The sequence below is a fragment of the Solea solea genome, chromosome 11 (genome assembly GCF_958295425.1).
Source record: "Solea solea chromosome 11, fSolSol10.1, whole genome shotgun sequence".
NCBI classification, from domain to species: domain Eukaryota; kingdom Metazoa; phylum Chordata; class Actinopteri; order Pleuronectiformes; family Soleidae; genus Solea; species Solea solea.
Window position 1 is genome coordinate 24,220,898 of NC_081144.1, and position 22,657 is coordinate 24,243,554.

The 22,657-nt window shown below is 40.2% G+C and overlaps 3 protein-coding genes across 3 annotated transcripts; all 3 read left to right on the plus strand.

Annotated features, from left to right (window-relative positions):
* The first annotated feature begins 1,149 nt into the window (after positions 1 to 1,149).
* Positions 1,150 to 6,934, plus strand: LOC131468580 (uncharacterized). Its single transcript, XM_058642985.1, has 9 exons — positions 1,150 to 1,208; positions 1,908 to 1,959; positions 2,047 to 2,250; positions 2,494 to 2,580; positions 2,660 to 2,913; positions 4,099 to 4,221; positions 4,434 to 4,574; positions 5,305 to 5,440; positions 6,661 to 6,934. The coding sequence occupies exons 2-9, from the start codon at positions 1,929 to 1,931 to the stop codon at positions 6,876 to 6,878; spliced, it is 1,194 nt and encodes a 397-aa protein (XP_058498968.1). The 5' UTR covers positions 1,150 to 1,208; positions 1,908 to 1,928; the 3' UTR covers positions 6,879 to 6,934.
* A 1,498-nt stretch (positions 6,935 to 8,432) lies between these two features.
* On the plus strand, positions 8,433 to 14,480 carry LOC131468886 (cysteine and glycine-rich protein 1-like). The gene is made up of 6 exons (XM_058643569.1): positions 8,433 to 8,620; positions 11,149 to 11,269; positions 12,031 to 12,199; positions 12,624 to 12,753; positions 12,856 to 12,952; positions 13,913 to 14,480. The coding sequence occupies exons 2-6, from the start codon at positions 11,161 to 11,163 to the stop codon at positions 13,987 to 13,989; spliced, it is 582 nt and encodes a 193-aa protein (XP_058499552.1). The 5' UTR covers positions 8,433 to 8,620; positions 11,149 to 11,160; the 3' UTR covers positions 13,990 to 14,480.
* Positions 14,481 to 16,365: 1,885 nt separating this feature from the next.
* Positions 16,366 to 21,108, plus strand: phlda3 (pleckstrin homology-like domain, family A, member 3). Its single transcript, XM_058643571.1, has 2 exons — positions 16,366 to 17,102; positions 18,849 to 21,108. Exon 1 carries the CDS (start codon positions 16,670 to 16,672, stop codon positions 17,099 to 17,101), a length of 432 nt encoding a protein of 143 aa, XP_058499554.1. The 5' UTR covers positions 16,366 to 16,669; the 3' UTR covers position 17,102; positions 18,849 to 21,108.
* The last annotated feature ends 1,549 nt before the right edge of the window (positions 21,109 to 22,657 follow it).

The following is a 22,657-nucleotide window of genomic DNA, read 5'->3' on the forward strand; positions in this document are numbered from 1 at the left end:
ATTTGTTGTTGTTTGTAAAAAAAAAAAAAAAAATTGTGTTCTTTAAACCAAAATGTTTGAGTTTAATGATTTTTCTTTTTTTATTTCACAGAGCAAAAAACCCCGGAAAAATTCACATTTAAGAAGCTGAAAAATTAAATTTATTCATTATTGTTATAAATTGGTGAAAACAAAATAAGAATAATCTGGAGAAGTGGCTGCTTTAAGAATTATAGCCAAGCCAAACTTGTTTAATCCATTGTCAGATGTATTTATTGTATTTTTTTCCTTCCTCACTAATTTGTTCTTAGCAGCAGAAAATGTCACCCTCCCCAAAACATTCTAATTAATATTTTTTTCCACTTTTTTCCAGTCAATCTTTAAAAGCTACTTCAGCCTGAAATATAAGTATCATGTATATATATATGTATATATATATATATATATATATATATGTATGTATATAATTTTAACTCTTTAAAGGCCATTATGTTTGCACAACTCCACTGTTTTTTAACAAAAAAAACAAACCCACAAAAAGTACAATAATTTCCATTAAATACATTTCAAGGATAATTTGACAATACTTATTATTAGACCCTGGGATGAGTCAATGATTGGCTGAAACATTGATTTTGTTCCACGCGGCAGAAAACATTACCTTCCCAAAAACTACCGTAAAAATATTAGATATTTATAAAACAAGGACATTTAAATGAAGTGAATAACGTTTGTTTTTGTAACGATAAATACGATAAATGTTGTTTTGGTAAAATGTCATAGTTCAGTGGTGTAATACCTCCGTGAGCCAGCAGTGGGCACTGTGGTGGGAAATAACAGCAATTAAAAGGTGGAAGTTCATTGAATATTGTCATTTATTATAACAATTATTGTGTTTTTGTTTAAATGAAGAAAAGATTATCGTGTTTATTTAAGTGAAAAGTAAAGTGCATTCTTCTTCCTCTGTAAATGTACTCGTGTGAAGTGAAGAATGTGTCGAGTGTCCTCTGAAACGTGGCCTTTTTTTTAAAAAAAAGAAAAAGAAACTTGTCGCAGCCTCAGGCAAAATTTCTTTTTCTCCTTCTTCTCTGTCTTTACTGAACCTGCACTGACAAGTTAAACCAGCTCAGAAGACTGAGGTTAAACTCCGCCCAGCCCATAATAACCACTGACAGCAAACACACCTCGACACACAGTGAGACAGAGACAGAGACGGATCTTCTTCACAGGTGAGGTCACTGTTTATTTCTTTTCTTCCACCTGTCCTCACAGATCTACGTCTCAAACTAAACTGAAGAGATTCTGAATATCAGCTCATCAGGTGACATCGTACGATGATATTTACAACGTATCCTCTCCTCACAAGCCACGCCCCCTTTATTTATGCAACTCTCTCTCTCTTTAATATTTGTGCACAAACATAATCGATGATCCAACTGTGAAAACTGTATTTGCTTTGTTTATTCATAGTTTTACTGTCTGAGATTAATTTAGTTTTAATTTTTTTATATGTTGTTTGTTTATGTGTATTTTGTGGATTATTTTGGGCGTCGTACAGTTTCTTTTTCTGATATTTAATCCAGAGATTAGTTGTTGTTGTTTTTAATTGGGTGAAACAAGTTTCTCTGATCTTTCAGCTTCTTAAATGTGAATATTTTCTGTTTTCTTTGCTCCAAATAACAAAAGTTTTAGCTTGGATTTCTTTTGCAGTTGGTTAGTTTTCTGTTGAAATTTGCAAAGTGTCGAGTGTCATTTTCCTATTGACTGTTTCTGTGTTTTGTTCTCCTTTTTCTCGACTTTTTAAATTAGTGACCCCCAAAAAGATCCATACTTACCCGGATTATCTTATTATGACTTAACTTATTATTTTTAAACAGCAGCTTTGTGTGGGGACGTGACATTTATGTTGTTTGTTCTTTTCTCCACAGAAGTTTCAGGATTAGACACTAATGGAAGAAGCTCAGGAAAGTCGTACAGAGAGTATGTGTCTCCACCTTCAAAAGAGTCAATAACGTCTTTATATTTGTGCCGATTTAAGTGTAAAACATTTGAATCTCGTTGGTCCAGGTTTAGACTGGAAAACGGCACCGGATCCAGACCTCGCCGCTCGCCTGTTTTCCAAAGACCTTCTGCACGGCAACAGAGACTCCAAGAGTCTGTTTCTGAGCGTGGACATCAGACAAGACAGAGAGGAGCAGGACCATGCTTTGGTCGCCTTCTACAACAGAGACACAGTTCAGTGGACGGCGCCGCTTCTGTGCCAACTTAAAGGTAACGGCAGCAGAAGAGAAATAAAGGTAATATTTCAGGTTTTGAGGAGTTTGATGAAGTGAAACCACTTAACAAAAGACTCAATATGAACTGTAAGACAGAACATGTTCACATCTTTATCTCACTGTGAGACAGACTTCAATAGGAAACTGACGTTTGTAAAACCACTCACTCTCCCACACCAACGTCCAGGGGGGAGTGTCAAAGTGCCACTTAATTACAAAATGTGTGTCCACTCCACAGGTGACGCCGCGACAGGAAGTGGGGTCGACCGCCACATGATGTCAACGGTCATCTGCAAGCTCATGAGCGGATTCCACATAAATTTCGGTCAGACACCAAAAATTAGCAATCTGCAGATGAAAGATGAATTTAAAATAAATAATTTCATCTCTCTCCACTGCTGCAGGACATTCAGCCATCACTAAAATCTTTGAGGGTGAGCCTGATCATCAGATCCCGTCCGTTTCGGACGAGCTGCTCGATAACCGCATGTTCACCGTCGCCGGGCGGATGATTGGACATTCCTTCCTGCACCACGGCCCCAGTTTCCCGGGCCTGAGTCTGGCCGTCATTCACATTCTGTTCGGAGGTTCGCTGGAGACAACGCCGGTCACGATACGAGACTGTCCGGACCTGGACGTTCGGGACGCCGTCAGAGCGGTGAGTTTAACCCTCTACCAGAGAAGATTTTATCATTACTATTCATTTTTATCTTCTAGTATCATTGTCATTGCCTGCGATACTTGACCGCAAGAGTAATTATTGATTTATTTAATCTATATAGAACCAGAAAAACGTCCACACACTGATTTTCAGATCATAACTAGAAGTTGGCATTATTTGCCCTTAAGGCAGTGAGTGTAGGGCAAACTAAGCCAACTCTTTGTTTTTCAAGAACAATTGAACAAATGTGCTGATAAACCTTCATGCTGTTAACATAACAAGAGAAGATGGATTATTTTTAGCCATTAACAGTTTCCTCTGCCACAGATTATCGAGCATTGATTTATTTCGTCTGTGGAGTAGAACCAGAAGAACTTCCACACACTGATTTTCAGATGCTTTGTTGTCGTGATGCTTGTCAGGAGGACAGATCATTCAAGTAAAGAGCTCACAGCACCTTCTGCTGGACAACTCACTGTAGAGGAAGCGGTTTAGTTACACTTTAAATCTGTGTTTCCATTTTGGTACAGTTCACTTTGGAAACAGTAAAGTCCTGGGTACCTTCACTTGGTAGGCGGGGCTGTGCGCTGTGCCCGATGGCCGCCTCAATGAGATACAGTATATAGAGTGATGTCGTATCAGTACACCAACCGAACTGAATGCGATCAGAACAGACAACAATCCAACAGCTTTTATTCGACTTAGGTTGTGGCTGTTTGTCAACAACAACACGTCAAGCCTTTGTTGGAGGAAAGACCACGGTCGCAATGGGCGCAAGGGAGTGCCGCTTTTCTGTCGGCCAATCACCTGACTGTTGTGGGGTCTAGCTCCACCCGTAACATACCATACCATCAAGGGAAGGGTACTGAAAAATGTAACGTTTTGGTGCTATTCCAAATGAAAACACCAAAAAATACGTACGTATCGTGTTCTACCACAACAGACCGGTGTTGCGTCCGCATCTCTGCAGACACTGCCACGATCCGCCTGCCAGACCCCCCCACTCCATCCTTCCCCGACTCATGAACGAGATATTAGACGGTGAACACTAAATTGAAGGAGGGTTCAAAGAGCACTAGGTCACTCCCACTTAACAGTCCATCATGTTTTGATGCAGCTTTAATATATTCTACGAATCCTTGTTGAATACAATTTATTTTTGTCCTGATGTTTTTATTCCAGCTTGACGGAGACGCTGACATAAAAGACCCCGACTCCGTCCACCAGCTCTGCCTATCGTCAAATCTGCCACTGCCAAACGCCACCAACAGGAAGTGGCTGTCTGAAAAGCTTCTCTTTCATTTTGTAAATGTCAAAAATGATGTCTATTGAGTGGTATTGACTATTGATTATCGTCACTTTAAGGTGGCATTATTTGTCCTTAAGGCAGTTAGTGTAACAAAAGGGCAAACTCAGCCAACTACTGAACAAATGTGCTGATAAACCTTCACGTCGGTGATGTCCAGAGAGAAGACCAATTATTTTACATTAGCCATTAACAGTTTCCTCTGCCACAGGTTATCGAGCAAACGAGGCGTCAGATCCAGCAGCTCTGTGAAGGATTGAAAGAGACGGGACTATGGCCACTTGTCCTCCACAGAAGAGACATAATCCCAATCCTGTTTCCCCGGGAATCAGAGGCTCAGCTCACACCTCAGGTACCGACGCTAACCGCGTTATAATGTACATGACCTTATCATGCACTCCAACTGCTGTGTTCCATTTGGAATCAGAACACGGAATTTCTGAGGTCAGAGGGAGGAATTCCTTTGAAGAGAAAGTTGGATTTCCAACGTGGAGCAACCTCACATAACCCTAACGCTAACCCTAACCCCCCGAGTTAGGAATCCAAGATGGCTGAGACTTAGCCTGGGTGGACCGAGTACAAAATCTCTGAAAAAAGGGAACCAAAACCAAGTTTTTTCTCCTCGTGCTAGAGGCGGGCTTAAAGGCCCTGGTACACTTCAACACAGTGCGTGCAACGACCCAACATGCACTGTACAACCAGATTTGGAACCATGCGTGGACAGCGCATGCGGAGTATTAAGCCCTGCTCATCAAGCAGAAAAAAATTTTGACAACAGAAGAAGTAGTCGCCAAGGAAAACCATCCAAGCCTCGAGCTGGTGACCCTCGGAATGGCTAACACCCCGATGAGCCACTCCAACCAGACTTGTCCGAGGCAGCTGGAGCATCGTTCTCTTCGTCTTTGGTAGGAATGCATCCTATTCCCTCCGTCCAGACTTGCATCGCCACCGGATGGTGAAGTGGGATACTACAGGACCCTGATCCGTCTACCGGCTTTTGTGAACATCCAACATGGCAGCCACAGGAGATTTTGAAAAAGCTTGAGTTACTGTACATTTTTTTTTTTTTTTTTTTTTTTTAGATGATTCTGGATTGCATCGTATGGCCTTCGGCTGTAACTGTCATCTTTGAGAGCGGCATGGAAACTGATGATGACGAATCGGGCGTCACAGACGTACATCGAGTGTCAGGCTACTTAAAAATGTTTATCGAAAATGGTAAGTTTGACTGAGATATAATAATAATAATAATAATAATAATACATTTTATTTAGAGGTGCCTTTCTCGGCACTCAAATACAATATACATTAAAAAAAAAGAAAAAGAAAACAACAACAAAATAACAGAAAGGGGCAGAGCAATTGGGATCAGGTGAAATAGGCAGTTTTGAACAGATGTGTTTTGAGTTGTGATTTGAATTGTGGGAATGAATCAGTGTTTCTGAGTTGGGGTGGTTATGAGTTCCAGAGTTCACATATATATATAAATATATATATATATATATATATATATATATATATGTATATATCAAAAAAATATGACAAATCCTATCTCGGTCAAATTGTGTGTGTATGTGGGATCAGACACGTTACCGAAATAGTAAATTGTATCTGTGTCTAATCCAGATTACAGATTTGGCGCGATTTAAATGTAACCCTGTTCAGTCCCATTGAACAAAAATAATTCCAAGAACATTTAGTGGAAAAAAAACAACTGTTCTGTAGCGATTTCAGCTTAAAAATTATATGACAATATTCCATCATGATCGCAATAACAATATTCCATGTGAGGCCATGTCCCAAAGGAATTTTTGCACAAAATGACAGCTAAATTTACAATGGCTGACTTCCAATTTGGGTAAAGTTCATGTTCATAGTCTCTTGTCTCACTTATCAAGTTTTGAGACGATCGGTCAATGTACGGCGAAGTTACAGCGCACTTCCTGTTTTGTGGCCAATGGTTGAAAATTCTACAAAATTCTGATGGTTGCCCTGGCCAAGCCTTTTTCAATCTGCGACAACTTTTGTCAACTTTTCATCTTGGATGTGTCTAGTACAAAATGACACATTTTTTTATGTTGATTGATCGTAAGTTTAGTACTCGTTAATTTACGTACAACCAAATTGGTAAAAATAGACTTCCTGTTGAGTTGAGGTCATGGTCCTGATAGACTTTTCTGTTTGTCTTGGGCTTGGACATGTTTCCACCAAGTTTGGTTAAATTTGGTGCAACTTAGTTTCAACTTTGACCTATCAGGTTTCACCTTTGGGGGCGCTAATGAGCCATTTTGCACCACTTTTATGTATTACCCTTATTACCCATAAGCTTGCCAATTTTTGACAGTTTTCACCAACATTTAGTGTCTTTTCAGAAGAAATAAAACACAACATATGTACTTATGTAAAATGTTTGTTTGTTTGTTTGTTTTTAAACCCAGCGTCTCCCGCCGAGTTAAAGAGCCTCATAAAGTTCTGGACGGGCTGGGAGGTTCCCGCCACAGCGATGAGGGTAGAGGTGGTGGAGGCGTCGCTGCCCATGGCGTTCACGTGTTTCGAAAAGCTGCGTCTGCCGAGGCGATACGTCAAATACAGGAAGTTTCAGCGAGACCTGAGCGCCTGCATTTCAAGCAGCTACAGCGGCTTTGGTCGTGCCTGACGACTAAATATGTTTATATGTGAAACAAAATAAAATAAAAACATATTTATATTTTATTTTTTATCACTTGTTTTTTTTCAGGAGCAGATCTTTAATTTAGCTGCTACAAAGTCACCAATGTCACTTTTTTTCAAACAGAGTACAAATACTTACATTTAAGTATTTGATTATAATATAAAATACTGTCATTTCTGCACCAAAACAACAAAGAAATTAATTTAATTATACAATTAATAAATAATAATTATAATAATAATTAATAATAAAATTATATGATGTATAATGTTTTAATGGAATAAATACAATGCGTTTTTACTGTTTTTGCCGATTAGTCACAAAATTATTAACAATTATATTCTAACAGGTGTATAAGTATAAAAAAACAATAAAACAAGATTTTCCTAAACTTTTTTTATTGTTTGATGTTTTGTTTTTTAATTGATAGTTTAGTTTGGAATTTTAAAATCAAACAACTTTTTTAAATTTTAAATTAAGATATTTTTTAGAAATCTTGAATAATCCGACACTTTATGGACCAAACAAATCAAGAATCGTTAGTTGAAGCTCTAAAATCTTTTTACAGATACATTATACAGTAATCACAAATTGTGGGGTTGTCTCCCCTTAGTGTCTCTTTGTGGGTACTGCAGACTGGAGGCATGAGAGGTCAAATTATATATATATATATTATAATAAAGTTTAAAGTAAAGAATAAGTACGTAAAAGCAGTGTGTGTGTGATTTCAGGTTTTGTTCACATAATTTTTTCAGAAGCCAAACAAAACAAACCTGAAACAAGAACTTTAAAACGATAAAATAAAATAAGTGAACATAATCTGTGTGCTGTGTTATAACAGATTATAAATGAACACACACCTGTTTGAACAGACTCATCTTTGACCTTTGACCTGCAGCGTTTTACTGCCTGTTGTCATCATTGTTTTTCTGGTTTTTCTCGCTTTGTTTACAAACGTTTAAACGTTTCTGTATGTTTCTTTTTTTATTTTCCTGTAGCTGTAAATTTTCTAAATTTATTTATGTGTGTATGTTTAGTTATCTATTTATTGGGTTATGATTTATTTATTCATTATTTTAGTAATGTTCATTGATTCAACGTTTAACCCTTAAACACACCTAGACACAGTTTTGTTCAGTTTTTTGGTTTTTTTCACGCATATTGTTAAACGTTTGTGCATTTTTGAGTGTTCTCAAATGTCTTCATGTAGTTTATTTTTGAACTTTTAATCTATTGTAAATAACGTTAACTAAAATACTCACACTAACTTATATACAAAAATGTCCTTAATCAACTCATTCAAACACCAGTTTTGATGCATCGTTTTTAGACCATAAAATGAAGGCACACATTTGACAAGTATGGAAACTCATTTTACACGACATTTTTACTTTATTGTGTGTTTTCCACGACTGGAAAAATTGTTATTTTCAAGACTTCACTCACTCTCCTTCCTTCCTTCCTCCCTCCTCTCTCTCTCTCTCTCTCTTCTCCCTCTCTCTTTTTCCTTCTTCAACACGTCATTATTTCTACAAAGTGGAGCAGCAGCAACAAAAGCTCCTCCCTGAGCCTGAAACAGCGACTGTGGACTTTTATATCTTTAAGAAAGAAACACTAAAGCACTCTGCACCTTTCTCTCTTCCTCTTCCTCTTTCTCCTCTTGAACACACCCTGTCACTGTGTGAGCGGAGGATTCAGAGACAAAGCAGCAGGGAAGAAAACTTCAGGTAAAACTTCATTATTGCTCTTTTTGTTTGTTTCTTAGTTTCCTAATGTTTGAGGCAGAGGCATGATGGGAAAATGTGTTTTTAAAATCTCCAGTCAAGGTTGCGTTTAGAGAGAGAGTTTGTAAAGTTAATGAGTGAAAGAGTGAAAGAGTGAACGTGTTCAAAACAAAGAGAGGCAAGACAACAGAGTGAAGAAGAGGAGAGAAAAGAGAAGTTTTACTGAAATAATCTGAGCGTTAAAGTGACAAATGTCATGTTGACGTTCAAGGACAACATTCCTGCACACACACACACACACACACACACGTCTGAACCTGCAGCGCCGCTGAGAATTCAAAGTCAACATCAGAAAACCTGACTGAGCAACAACAACTACAACAAGAAGGAAGCTTCCATTCCGTTCAGACCAGAGTGTCTCTGATGTCTCTAATGTCTCTGATGTCTCAGTCGGACTTGTGAGGATAGTTTCAAACACTGAGTGACAGTTGTCACTTCCTGTTAACGCTGCGCATTCTGTTCCGACCCAAACACTGAACTGACTTTACCTTCATGTTTCATCACTTCTAACCTTCTGCTCTCTGTTGACCTTTGAACTCAGGGCTCTTCTGAATTCATCCAACTCTTATTTTCTTCAAAAAACTGATATTAAATGACATCAGAGCGTCAGAAATGTTTAACATTTTAATCCAGAAGAACTTTTTTCTGGATCTGTACAGAACTTAACCTGCTCATAGTCATAACCATGTTACATAAACATGACAAAATTCATCCTAATCTGTTGAGACGTCGCTGAGATTAACACATGTGAACAATGTTACATTTAAATTTGATGCCAAATCTGTAATCTGGATTAGATCTGGATGAAAGTTAATCGGATGGTAGAGTCTGATCCCACACACACGTACCAAATTTTGCTCAAAACCTGATGATGTTTTTAATCGCAATTTAGATTTAGAAAAAACATAATTCCGATGCAAACAAAAATCCATTAACATCAAAAAGTGTTTTTAAAAGGAAGAGGAGGTCATTCATGTTTTCATTACTCGCCACTTTAACACCTCTGACCTCCAGCGTGTTGACGTCAGAGGAGCAGCTACGAGATGCATTCATGGAACAAGTGCAGTGCACTTGTTCTCAAACTGTGGAGCGTGTAAGCACCAGTGGTACTTGAGCTCCCTCTGGTGGAAGGGTTAGAAAGATCAATATATTCTCAGGTGGAACTTGGTATAAAAAGCTTGAGAACCACTGGTTTAGACTGTGCAGCTGAACAGATTCAAAAACATGATCATCTTTATAAATGAAAGTTTAGGGCAGAGCTTTTCTCTTCAGATTTCACTGCCTCGCCTCCACAGGCAGTAAAGTTTCAGTGGTCAGACACAAACATCCACTCCGCCCACGATGACGTCACTCTAAACTATGATTTGACCTCAAACATCAACACGAAGCAGATCTGACTCTGCTGTGAATAACAGCAGCAGCAGCAGTGAAGACGTCACACGTTTCAGCTGTTGTGTTTACCTTTGACAGACAGCAGACCATTTAGCCCCGCCCACTTTCTCGGTTTGAAATAGCAGATCATTTTGAGGCACAAAAAAAACAACAGGAAGTGTTTCTAAGATTGATAAGATGTGGACCCACCCTCTGACCTCTGACTTCTGAACAAGCTGAGTTGCAGCTTCACACAGACAGTGTGTGTGTGTGTGTGTGTGTGTGTGTGTGTGTGTGTGTGTGTGTGTGTGTGTGTGAGACAGAGGTGGGAGGGGTTTTCACACTCAGGAATGTGTGGACATATGAGCAGAATGCGGGCGGAGTCATTCTGGGAAACTGTGTGTGTGTGTGTGTGTGTGTGTGTGTGTGTAGAAACAGGCGGACGTCCAGCAGCATCATCGTCCACCTTTCCCTCACAAACTCAGTGACGTTTAAATTTCCACATTATTCAGCACAAATGTGCTGTTTATGCAGAGTTCTCTGTGTCTCAGTAATCTGCAGAGTTTACTGACGACAAAAGTGCAGAGCTGCAAAAACTGATCTCTGTTTTTATTTGTCCATACATCAATTTATTTTTTTGATTTTTCCAGATACGCGGCTACATGTGTACACAGTCTAAGTCTGCAATATCTTTATCTCACTGTTAGACAGACTTTTCCAACAGGAAAACTGAAGTTTGTAAACCGCTCACGCTCCCACACCAAACCCCATAGAGAAAATCACTGATTTAAGCTTGCATGGACACAGGAGCTGCTGCACTTCTGCTGCCTCGTGTGGTCACTTTGTGTCACTGAGGTAAATCCGAATTAAGGATGATGAATGCCGAAGTCACAAAATAAGACATTTCAACATAGTGATGGAGGCAGCAGTGGATCAACAACTCCTGCGTGCTGGGTTGTGAAAATTGTTGATTTTCTCTATGGGGTTTGGTGTGGGAGCGTGAGTGGTAAAAATGTTTAAAATGTTCTAAACTTCCTGTCAGTCACACTGCATGTGTGTGTGTGTGTGTGTGTGTGTGTATTTGTGTTTTATTGTTGCAGACATTATAAAAGATGCCACTGGGAGGAGGAAAAAAGTGCGGCCGCTGTCAGAAGGCGGTTTACTTCGCAGAGGAAGTTCTCTGCGGAGGACGGAGCTTCCACCAAAACTGCTTCCTGTGCAGTGAGTAAACATTGTCATCCATCATAAAATATACGTCGGATTAAGTCTACGATGTGTTAAGAACATGTTTAGGTCTTTATCTCACTGTTAGACTGACTTTTTCACTCTCCCACACCAAACCCCATAGAGAAAATCAGACATTTTAGCTCACAGGGACACAAGAGCTGCTGGTCTACTGCTGCCTCATGTGGTCACTTTGTGTCACTGAGGGGAATCTGAACAAATAATTGAAGATGCCGTCTTTACAAATAAAGACATGTGAACTTTGTGATGGAGGCAGCAGTGGATCAACAACTCCTGTGTGCTGTGATGTTAAAATCACTGATTTTCTCTATGGGGTTTGGTGTGGGAGAGTGAGGTGGTTTGCAAAACGTCAGAATATCCCTTGAAGCACAGCAGCAACTCATCACATCTCTCATATATATGTATTTATATGTATATATAGTGTGTGTATATACAGTATATATATATATATATATATATATATACATACATATATAATGTTAATGTGATTAAAAAAAAATATTGAAATAAATCAAAATGAGTGTTTGTGAGTGGTGATGGTCAAACATTCCTGTGATGGATCTCAGATGACAACATGATTCATGAATAGATCTGTTCCATAAAAGGGAAACTTTTATCTCAAGAGCTTCTTTTAAAGGAATGTCGAGTATGTAGTTAAAAATAAATAAATAAATAAATACATCTGCAGAAAAATGACAGATGATAATAAACACACATGGATGTTTGTTGTGTTTTAGAGGAATGTAACAAGTCCATGGACAGCACCAACGTCAGCGTTCACATGGACGAGATCTACTGCAGGTCGTGCTACGGCAAGAAGTTTGGGCCAAAAGGCTACGGCTTCGGTCAGGGAGCAGGAGTCCTCAACATGGACACGGGGGAGTCTCAGGGTACAACACGAGACGAGTGAGTCACACACACACACACACACACACTTTTCCAACTTTTCCGAATTAAGGATTATAATGAAGTCAACAAAAAGACTGAAGTTTGTTAACCACTCACTCTCCCACACCAAACCCCATAGAGAAAATCAGTGATTTTAGCTCACGGGGACACAGGAGCTGCTGGTCTACTGCTGCCTCGTGTGGTCACTTTGTGTCACTGAGCTAAATCCGTACAAATAATTTGAAATGCTGAATCCGCAAAATAACACAATTGAAGTCATTGATGGAGGCAGCAGTGGATCAGCAACTCCTGTGTGCTGTGATATTAAAATCACTGATTTTCTCTATGGGGTTTGGTGTGGGAGAGTGAGTGGTTAACAAACTTCAGTCTTTTTAAGGTGTAAGGTTGTTTATCTACATGTTTGGGTCTCCTCCTCCCTCAGACCAGCTCCTCACCAACCAACCAACAACCCAAACCCGTCCAGGCTGGCTCAGAAGTTCGGCGGCTCAGAGAAGTGCCCTCGCTGCGGCAAGTCCGTCTACGCTGCTGAGAAAGTGATCGGGGCTGGAAGTGTACGGGGAAACACACACACACACACACACACACACACACACACACACACATCACAAACATGTAAAAGTGTTTTAATAAATGCATGTTGTGTTTCTTCTCAGTCGTGGCATAAGATCAAATGTTTCACCTGTGCTACCTGTGGGAAAGGCCTCGAGTCGACCACACTGTCCGACAGGGACGGAGAGATCTACTGCAAAGGTAAAAACACACTCACCCACGTCTGGTATTTAGAGAGATAAGTTATGACGCACTTCCACCGGCTCTACTCGCCTCGCCACGACACGGCACGGCACGGCACGGCACAGCACGGCACGGCACGGCACGGCACGGCACGGCACGTAACGATTAGGTTGCATCTTCACTACAAAAAAGTACCTATTTAACGTGGGCGGAGTCATCACTGCACAGCTGAGTGAAACTGCGGTGACTTCGTTTTATACGCCCCACACACACACACACACACACACACGAGTGACTAGTGACTTTACACCAGACATCTGTAGTTGTTGGAGATTAACCCAAGTTTTTAGGATTGTTAAGTAGTTTTAAGTGATCTACAGTTTGGCACTGTTCGGCTTGATTTCTGTCAACACGTCTCCAGAGTACCGGAGTACAGCCTCCGACTCCACAGACCACAGCGGCAGCGGTCTGTCGGCGCTGTCCCTAAATACACCACTCCACTTTAAAAGACTCCTGTTAAATATAGTTGGTAGTTGTTGGAGATTAACCCACGTTGTTAGGATTATGTGGTATCTTGATATTTATGTTACTTACCTGCAGTACAACTCCACACCACAAGAGGTACAGTTGATCTCCAGGGTCAAATTATCATGAGTAGAGAGAAATAAAAACCTGTATACAGGAAGTGATAACCTGTTGTGTTGATGCTGTCACGTTCGTAATAAGTAAATATTACTACGACGATTCTGAGTGGTTCAATCGTACTGAAGTTACCACAGATTATTAAGTAGTTAGTGATCTACAGTTCGGCGCTGTTCGGCTTGATTTGTGTGTGGGAGGTCTCTTCCTGTGACGAGCAGTCTGACCAATCATCGCATAGTACCTGCTTAAGCACGCTTGACGCTTTGATTTGTATTTATTAAAGTCGTCTGTCTGTCTGTCTGTCTGTCTGTTATTTTCCACATCTGTGTTTTTCAGGATGTTACGGCAAAAACTTTGGACCAAAGGGTTTTGGTTATGGTCTGGGGGCCGGCGCTCTCACAAACAGCCAATAAAAAAAGAGCAGGGGGAGGAGCCTGGGTGGTTCCCAATGACCTGCTCCACTACTGCTGTCCTCCTGCAGAGGGCAGTCTGCTCCCAGTAAACAAGGGTAACACAGAGAGAGGAGAGGCTTAAACACAATCCTTAGACCACATTTCATCCATATTTACAGCTTTAAATGTCAATATTTATGTAAATATTAAGAAAAGATTCAGTTTGGTTTCTGAGCAGGGATTCATATACAAATATCAACTATTTTCATCATCCATTCATCAGTTTTTCAGATTTTTCATCTTTTTGGGACCAAACGCGTAAATTTAATTAAGAAAAAAGTCTGATCTGATTGTGTAAATAAACATGTGTTTAAATTCATTTAAAATCACCGTTATTATTGTCACTGAATTATCACCAGGCTTCAGAATTTGCTCCTTGTTAAATAAATGATTTTTCGTGATTGTGAGACTGATTTCTTCTTCACTAATAAAATCTCAGTAGTAAAGCTTCAGATTATGGTGTGGACTACGTTAATCCTGACATCTGAAAACCTCTATCACATATTTTTCATATTTTATATCCCTTCACAGAATACTGAGATTATAGTCTGACATTAAAATCAAAATTGTGAGAAAAAATATTTCTGAGATTACATTCAGAATTCTGTGATTTAAATCTCAGAGTAAAGTCAGAATTCTGGAATGATAGGGAAAATAATTCTGAGAATAGTCAAAGTTGTGTGATTGTGAGATTATGGTCTGAGATTGAAGTCAGAGATGTGAGGAAAACACATTCTGAGACTATAGTATGAGATTCAAGTCTGACTGAATTCTGTAGAAAATAAGTGACAATAAAGACAGAATTATGAGATTATAGTCTGAATTTTGAGATTATAGTTTGAGATTAAAATCAGAATTTGGAGATTAAAGTCTGGCATTCAAGTAGAATTGTGAGATTATAGTCTGAGATGATAGTGAAACATTTCACGTCCTATTCTCTAAATTAGAAAAACAAATAAATGAGATTATGTAAGTGAAACTGTGTGAGTATCAGTGTGTGTGTGTGTGTGTGTGTGTGACACGTCACTGTCATGTTATGTGGGGAATTATGTGATGAGTCATTTTATAAAAAATCTACACACACACACTGCTGCTGCTGCTGCTGGGACTAAAAATAGGACTGAAGACCTTATAAAAGTGGGAGGGGATTAACCTTTTTCACGCCCTGACTCCGCCCACAGTGACTTGTCTTGTTCCTCTCACTCATTCATCGAGGGTGTGAAGAATCTGAAAGCTGTCATTAAACTGTCGTTAAGTTTAAAATGAGCTGTTTGTAGTGAACACGTAACCAGTTTCAGTGTGTGTGTGTGACAGGTGTGGGTTTAGCCGCCTCCCCTTTTGTCATAGTACACCTGTCACACACATCTTTCTATAGTTGTGAGGACACTCGTGGACATAATTTGTCTCTGCTGGTGAAATAAAACATTTAAAAACTATGTCTACTTAAAGGTAGCGTTCTGTTTTTTTTAAGTGCGCTTGTGTGAGCTACAGACAGTTCTGTGAGCGCCCCCTGCAGTGAGTACCAGTCAGACACACATGTCGACGTGTGTCCTTTTCCAACAGGAAACAGAAGTTTGTAAACCACTCACTCTCCCACACCAAACCCCATAGAGAATATCATTGACTTTAGCTTGCGGGGACACAGGAGCTGCTGGTCTACTGCTGCCTCGTGTGGTCACTTTGTGTCACTGAGGTCAATCTGAACGGAGGTTTTCAAAAGCCGAATTTTACTAAATAAGATGTATGAACTCAATGATGGAGGCAGCAGTGGATCAACAACTCCTGTGTGCTGTGATGTTAAAATCACTGATTTTCTCTATGGGGTTTGGTGTGAGGGGCTAGGGAATACATGATGTCAACGAGTGTCCTCACGAAGGATGCTGCCTGTGTCTGTGTGTGTGTGTGTGTGCATAAAAACAGGAACTTGTTTTTATATCTTAGTGAGGACACATCATAGACAGAAATAAATCCCTAACCTCTTACCCTTACCTTAACCATCACAACTAAGTGCCTAACATTAACCCTTACCCTTAATCTAACCCAAAAACCAGATCTTAACCCAGAAAAGGGCCCTTCAAAGTTAGGGCTCCGGACAAAATGTCCCCACAAAGATATAAATACAAGCACACACGTAAGGACTCTGCATGAATAAAACTTTACCCACGTTCTTCAGAAATGAGGTTCTGCCTCACTAGGACCAGGTTTTTGGTCTCTGTGAGGACTACTGGTCCTGAGAAGGACAGTGTTTTAAGACAGAAAACAAAGGTCCTAAAGAGGCAACAGATACCAGAACACACACACACACACACAGAGAGAGTCACCGGGAGGAGGCGTGTGTTGAGGTTGAGGGGGAGAAGCTGATCTTTGGAGTCGGGCATGTTCTAACATATCCCGACAGACCAGGATCCGGAGTGTGTGAACTGTCAGTGCGCGCGGACTGAATTTACTCACACACACTCACACCGGAGAGTGTGTGTGTGTTGTTACCAAATGTAGAACTAAAGTCATTCCTCTGAGTTTTCCTCTGTGTTGTCCTGTGATGGTTTCCTCTTCCTCCTCCTCCTCCTGCTCCTCTTCCTCACCAGGATCCTCTATGACTCTGTAACAGTTGGATCCACAGACGCGTCTCCGCCGTGTCCTCATGTCTGTCCAGGTCAAAGTGATGAAGGACGGTCTGCTGGAGAAGCGCAGCAGTGGACTCTTACAGCTGTGGAAGAAGAAGCGCTGCGTCCTCACAGAGGACGGACTGCGGCTCCACAGCTGCCGCAGCGGCGGCGGTGACGCGGCGGCGGCGACGACGCGCGGCTCCGCCGGAGCCAAGGAGCTGCGCTTCGAGCGCATGGCGACTGTGGACTGCGTGGAGCACAAGCGCGGCCTGGTCTACTTCACCGTGGTCATGGTCACGGGCAAGGAGATCGATTTCCGGTGTCCGCAGGACGGCGCGCCGTGGAACGCGGAGATCGCGCTGGCGCTGGTGCGGTACAAGAACCTGCAGGCGGTGCGGAGCGGCAGGAACCGACACCTGTCCACCACCGGTCAGCTGGGCAGCACCGGAGAGGACGAGGAGCTCTGAGGTAACAGCACACTGACCACAATCTGCGATATTATCGTCTGATACAACTGATTTTATCTTTCCACCATTTAATCGATTAATCTATGAGTTGTTTGATCCTTAAAACGTCTTCAAATAAATCAGTTTGTCAAACCTGGAAATAATAATGTTCTTAAATGTCTTGTTTTGACCACAAACCAAAATGACTCAGTTTTAATGATTTATGTTTTTATATACAGTATATATCGATATTTTATCAATATATATCGGTACAAGAGACAAGATCTAGATATAGTCATATCGTGATAAACACTTGCTTTGATATAAGTTTGAAACACTTTTTTAATTATTTGTGTTGTATCCAATTTGACCACATTTATAGTCCATGTCATTGTTTGTAACACAAATAAATATCATTCATTTAAAGAAATAAAGCAGGTTTTATCTGAAATTTAAGGTAATATTAAGTGTATTTTTAAGATCTCGTAACACAGATCAGAAACAGTAGATTTTATTATTATCACGGTCAAACTAACCCAAAGTCAAGGGGGGAAAATAAGTTAAGGGAAAACATGAACATTAAGGGAAAAACATGAACACTAAGGGGAAAACATTGATGTTAAGGGAAAACATGGAGGTAAGGGAAAAGAGCTAGTTGGATTGGACCAAAAACACTTAAGTTAAAGGGTTTTTGACAAGCAGTAGCAGCTCAGTGTTTTCACATGTTTGACTGTTGTGACGTCTCTGTCTCACTCTGTGAGTCTGTCTGCCCCTCCCTCTATACACAGACACACACACTGACACACACAGACACACACACTCTCTCTCACACACACACACACACACTCAATCATGTATTTAAGTGTCATCAAAATTATTACATGTAAATATGTAAGAGGAGCAGAGTGTTGTCACATGACAACATCACTATTTGTGTGTGTGTGTGTGTGTGTCTGTGAACTATGAGCTCACAGTCCAGGAATCTGCCGCGGCGTTTCCTTAAGAGAGAGTTCCACACTAGATGTCAAGTGGCCCAAATTAATTTAGTCGCCGTAGCAACAGCCGTGACGCCACACACAACAAATGCACACGACACCCAAGTGTTTGTGTGACGTCACCAACGTCACTCAGGAAACTGTGTCATGAGTGTCCTGAACAACATGAAGGCCATTTCTGATGTTAGTCAGGGTTCCCACGGGTCCTTGAAAGTTTGTGAATTTGAAAAACAAAAATCAAGGCCCTTGAAAATGTTTGAAAATTGCCTTAAATACACATGGGTCATTGAAAGTGCTTGGATTTTGTGCAAGAAAGAAGTTAAGTTGATATTTAGGTAAATGTCTCTCGCTGCCAATGTGCTCTTCAAGGTTTCCAAGGGTCCTTAAAGGTTTGTGAATTTGAAAAACAAAGTCAAGGCCTTTTAGGTAAATGTCTCCTTTGTTTGTTACGGAGCCACCGACTGTTTCAAGTTTGTGTATATGAAAAAAATTATTTCAAGGCTCTTGAAAGTCTTTGAAAATCGCCTTAAATAGACATTGGTCATTGAGAGTGCTTGAATTTTGTGCAAGAAAGAAGTTGATATTAAGGTAAATGTCTCTTGCTGCCAGTGTGCCCTTCAGGGGTCCTTGAAATCCTTAAAGGTTTGTGAATTTGCAAAACAAAATACAAGGTCCTTGAAAGGTTTTGAAATTTGCCACATTGGTCTTTGAAAGTGCTTGAATCTGAAGTGTCAGTATGTGACAAATAAATAAATGTGCTTTTTCTTCCTCAGGTGTTTGTGTCTTCCTGGACGTGGACCAATCAGAGTGGAGGAGACACCGTTGACTGACGTGATTCAGTGGTGAAAAGCACGATGGGATGTTAGAGAATCTCTGACGACGGAGGATTAATGGACTCATAGGAATCTGTGGTGACGTCATGAGGTCGTGACGCCATAAGGAAAAAGGAAAAAGACTTCTTTGTGGACAAACTGTGGAGCGGGGACACGTCGTCCTCACGTCCACACCGGTGCCTTTTATTGTATAAAAAACTTTTTTATGTGGAGAATATTTTCTTATCTGACGTTGCGTCGCTTTGTTTCTTCAGTCTTAATTTGAAAGTAAGCGCACTGACCTGGTTCTTTGTTACAGACTGAACTAAACGTTGTCTCCTGTAAATCACATTATCACACGTCTTCACTGTCTTCACTGTCTTCACTGTCACTTACGTTCTATAACAGAAAATATGACATTAATTGACATTTCTACAGACGTGAAAGAGGAAACATTGGGTATTTTTTGATTTTAAAGCAGAGTTTCACTCTAATTTAAGAGCTTCAGAGTTGTTGTGATGGTTTAAATGTTAATCCTGTCTCATCGCCCCCTACTGTCTGTGAGAGGAAAACCAGAGGAGTCCTCAGAACCAGGAGGTCTCCTGTCTCGTGTACTCCCTTCACCTCAGGATTGTTCTCCTTGCAGGAACCCACCATGAGTCAAGAGCCATCAAATTCAAGGACTTTTTCAAGAAACTTCCAGGGCCAATTCCCTCAAATTCAAGGACAGAATGTGCGGACACGGCTTAAGATGAGAGGGCAAACTTGTAAGAGCGTCTTTGTCCTTGATGGCGTCCACTTTTATTGTTCTGCTTCTGGACAAGTGATTGTCCTCGGGATCTTGGTCAAAGTCAGTCTTTGTAAATTGGTCATTTGCTTTCTCTTGTCTTAACTTTACTCGCTCATTGTTCTGTCACAGAGAGACAGTGTCCACAACACCGTCCTAGTAATGACGTCTCCACATTTGTCCTGCTTAGGCCTAGACTACGTACATCAAGCAACACAGAGCGTGACACAGTAACAAACAAGGGAGACAAGCTTTCAAGGGCCTTGAATTTTGTTTTGCAAATTCACTAAGGATTTAACTTCTTTCTTGCACAGAATTCAAGCACTTTCAATGACCATACCTGCTCAAGGTGATTTTCAAGAACTTTCAAGGGCCTTGAATTTTGATTCCAAATTCACAAACTTTTAAGGACCCTTGGAAACCCTGAAGAGCACATTGGCAGTGAAAGATCAACTTAACTTCTTTCTTGCAACAAAATTCAAGCACTTTAAATGACCCATGTGTATTTCAGGCAATTTTCAAAAACTATCAAGGACCCTTGAAGGGCACATTTGTGCAGAGACACATTTACCTTAATATCAACTTCTTTCCTGCACAAAACTCAAGCACTTTCAATGACCCATGACTATTTAGAGTGACTTTCAAAATATGTCAAAGGCTTTGATTTTTGTTAAGCAAATTTACAAGGACACTTTGGCGGCGAGACACATTTACCTAAATATCAACCCATGTGTATTTCAATAGATTTTCAAAAACTTTCAAGGGCCTTATTGTGTTTTTTCAAATTCAGAAACTTTCAAGGATTTCAAGGACCCTGAAGGGCACATTAGCTGTGGGAGACAGATAAGTCTTTTAGCTAACTAATTGTTACGATTAACAAGGGTTCCAATGGGTCTTTGAAATTTTTGCAAGGGCCCTTGAAAGTTTTTGAGAAGACACAGATCATTAAAAGTGTTTGAACTTCAGTTGATATTTAGGTAAATCTTTAATCTGTCTTATTTCATCGATTTAATCTGAGCATAGACCTCGTCCCCACCCTAGTAACTCGGTGCCCCCCCTCATACTCATATTTTCTAGGAACGCCCCTGGTGTTGCGACATGAAAACACACCATAAAGTTCTCACAACAACATAATAATCTGCGATAAATCCTCCAAATTTTCAACCTCAGATTGTGGTCTGATGTCTGGCCAACATCGCGGGGAAGGTTTGTGATTTACGACGTGAGAGAAAAAACGTGATTACAGTCGAGTCGCGTGGGAACGGGACTTTGGCGAGACAGCGTTTTTTTTTTCTTCACTCCGACAGGAAACATTAAAACTGTACGCCGTTTTTTGATTTTTTTACTCGCATTCATTGCACATGATATTCTGTATAAACCATGCTCAGTGTTACACATTTAACAAAAATAAAGAGTTTTCGTGTTTTTCCCTCAGAGTTTCTCTGTGTTCTCTTTAAAAGCAGCTGCTGCCTCTATTTAAGACTCAGACCAGTAATTACTGAACTCATCTGGTTCTGGTTGTGGTTTAACTTCACTCTTATGGACTCTGGAAAGTTCACAAACTGCTTTTTATATCTTAGTGAGGACACACTTTATACTTAATGCTTTCCCTAGACCCCTTACCCTTAACCTTAAACCAGTTCTAACCCCAAAACCAGGTCTTAACCCTGAAAAAGATGTGAGGAGCAGCCTAGATGTCCTCACTCTGTGTGAGTTCAACTCAAAATGACCTGGGGGCCAGTGAACTTCTAGTCTGGTCAGCAGGGTGCGGTCATGTGAAAAGTGACAGTTTGGGACAAATTAACAGATTAACAGTTAAATGATACCCTGATAATGCACAATAAATAATTGTGAAAGTGAAACTGTTTGTTTTGATATACTAAGTAGTAGTTAATAACATATTTGTGAGTCTGTAAATAACAAAAACAGAAAACAGATCAATATAACATGGAGGCAATTGTACTTCAAATACAAGATAAATGTATATATAATTAAATAATTAAATATGTTATAATTATTAAAATATCCACCAGTATATATACAGTTACTATATGATTTTTTGGTCCTCATAAAGCTACAAATACAAGAGCACATACACACACATTCTCACACAGTGTTCTTACTGAGGACACACAATTGATGTAACCCTTGAAAGTTGTGAGGACCATACAAAATGTCCTCACAAAGCCACACATACAAGAACACACACACACAGTCGTTCCTGCTGCTGCTCCCTCGCTGACTCATATGGCGAGGTTTGGGTTTTTCCACTGAAACAAGAGAAGTCACAACACACAATCAGCCCTTTATCACACACACAGACACACACACAGACACACACACACACACACACACACACACACACATATGCATCACTGTACTTCTCAGGACTCTGCATTGACTTGCATTCATTTAAACAAACTAAACAAAGTGTCATCACTAAACCATAACCAGTTAATGACTTACACTAACCTACACTTAACTTAACTTAACTTAACTTAACTTAACCACAATTAAAATATTAGTCCTTAAACTGTAACCAGTTCCACAGAAAAAGAGGTTCTGCCTCATGAGGACCAGGTTTTAAGTCTCCATGAGGACTACTGTCCTGACAAGGTCAGTGTTTATGACAGAAAAATCATCCTAAAGAGGTGACACACACACACACAAAACTTGTTTTTATGTCTGAGTGAGGACACATCATAGACCCTTAACCTTAAACCTTACCCTAACCCTAAAACCAGGTCCATTAACCCTTAAAAGGCCATTTAAAGTTGTGGAGACAAAATGTCCCCACAGAGACACACACGTGTGCACACACACACACACACACACACACACGCACACACACTGTGTGTGTGGTCAGGACACTACTCTTGTGGAGTGTGTGAAGACTAATGAGAAGGCTGAGGCTTGTACACAAACACACACACACACGATGGGATGTGTGTGTGTCTGTTCTTGTATGTGTTGCTTTATGGGG

Excerpts from the sequence above, each read along its gene's own strand:
- LOC131468580 (XM_058642985.1), top strand. The coding sequence starts at position 1,929 with ATGGAAGAAGCTCAGGAAAGTCGTACAGAGA. Across the intron at positions 2,251-2,493 it reads GCTTCTGTGCCAACTTAAAG|GTGACGCCGCGACAGGAAGT; the intron begins GTAACGGCAGCA and ends TCCACTCCACAG. Across the intron at positions 2,914-4,098 it reads TTCGGGACGCCGTCAGAGCG|CTTGACGGAGACGCTGACAT; the intron begins GTGAGTTTAACC and ends TTTTTATTCCAG.
- phlda3 (XM_058643571.1), top strand. The coding sequence starts at position 16,670 with ATGTCTGTCCAGGTCAAAGTGATGAAGGACGGTCTGCTGGAGAAGCGC.
- LOC131468886 (XM_058643569.1), top strand. The coding sequence starts at position 11,161 with ATGCCACTGGGAGGAGGAAAAAAGTGCGGCCGCTGTCAGAAGGCGGTT. Across the intron at positions 11,270-12,030 it reads CCAAAACTGCTTCCTGTGCA|AGGAATGTAACAAGTCCATG; the intron begins GTGAGTAAACAT and ends GTTGTGTTTTAG. Across the intron at positions 12,953-13,912 it reads CGGAGAGATCTACTGCAAAG|GATGTTACGGCAAAAACTTT; the intron begins GTAAAAACACAC and ends TGTGTTTTTCAG.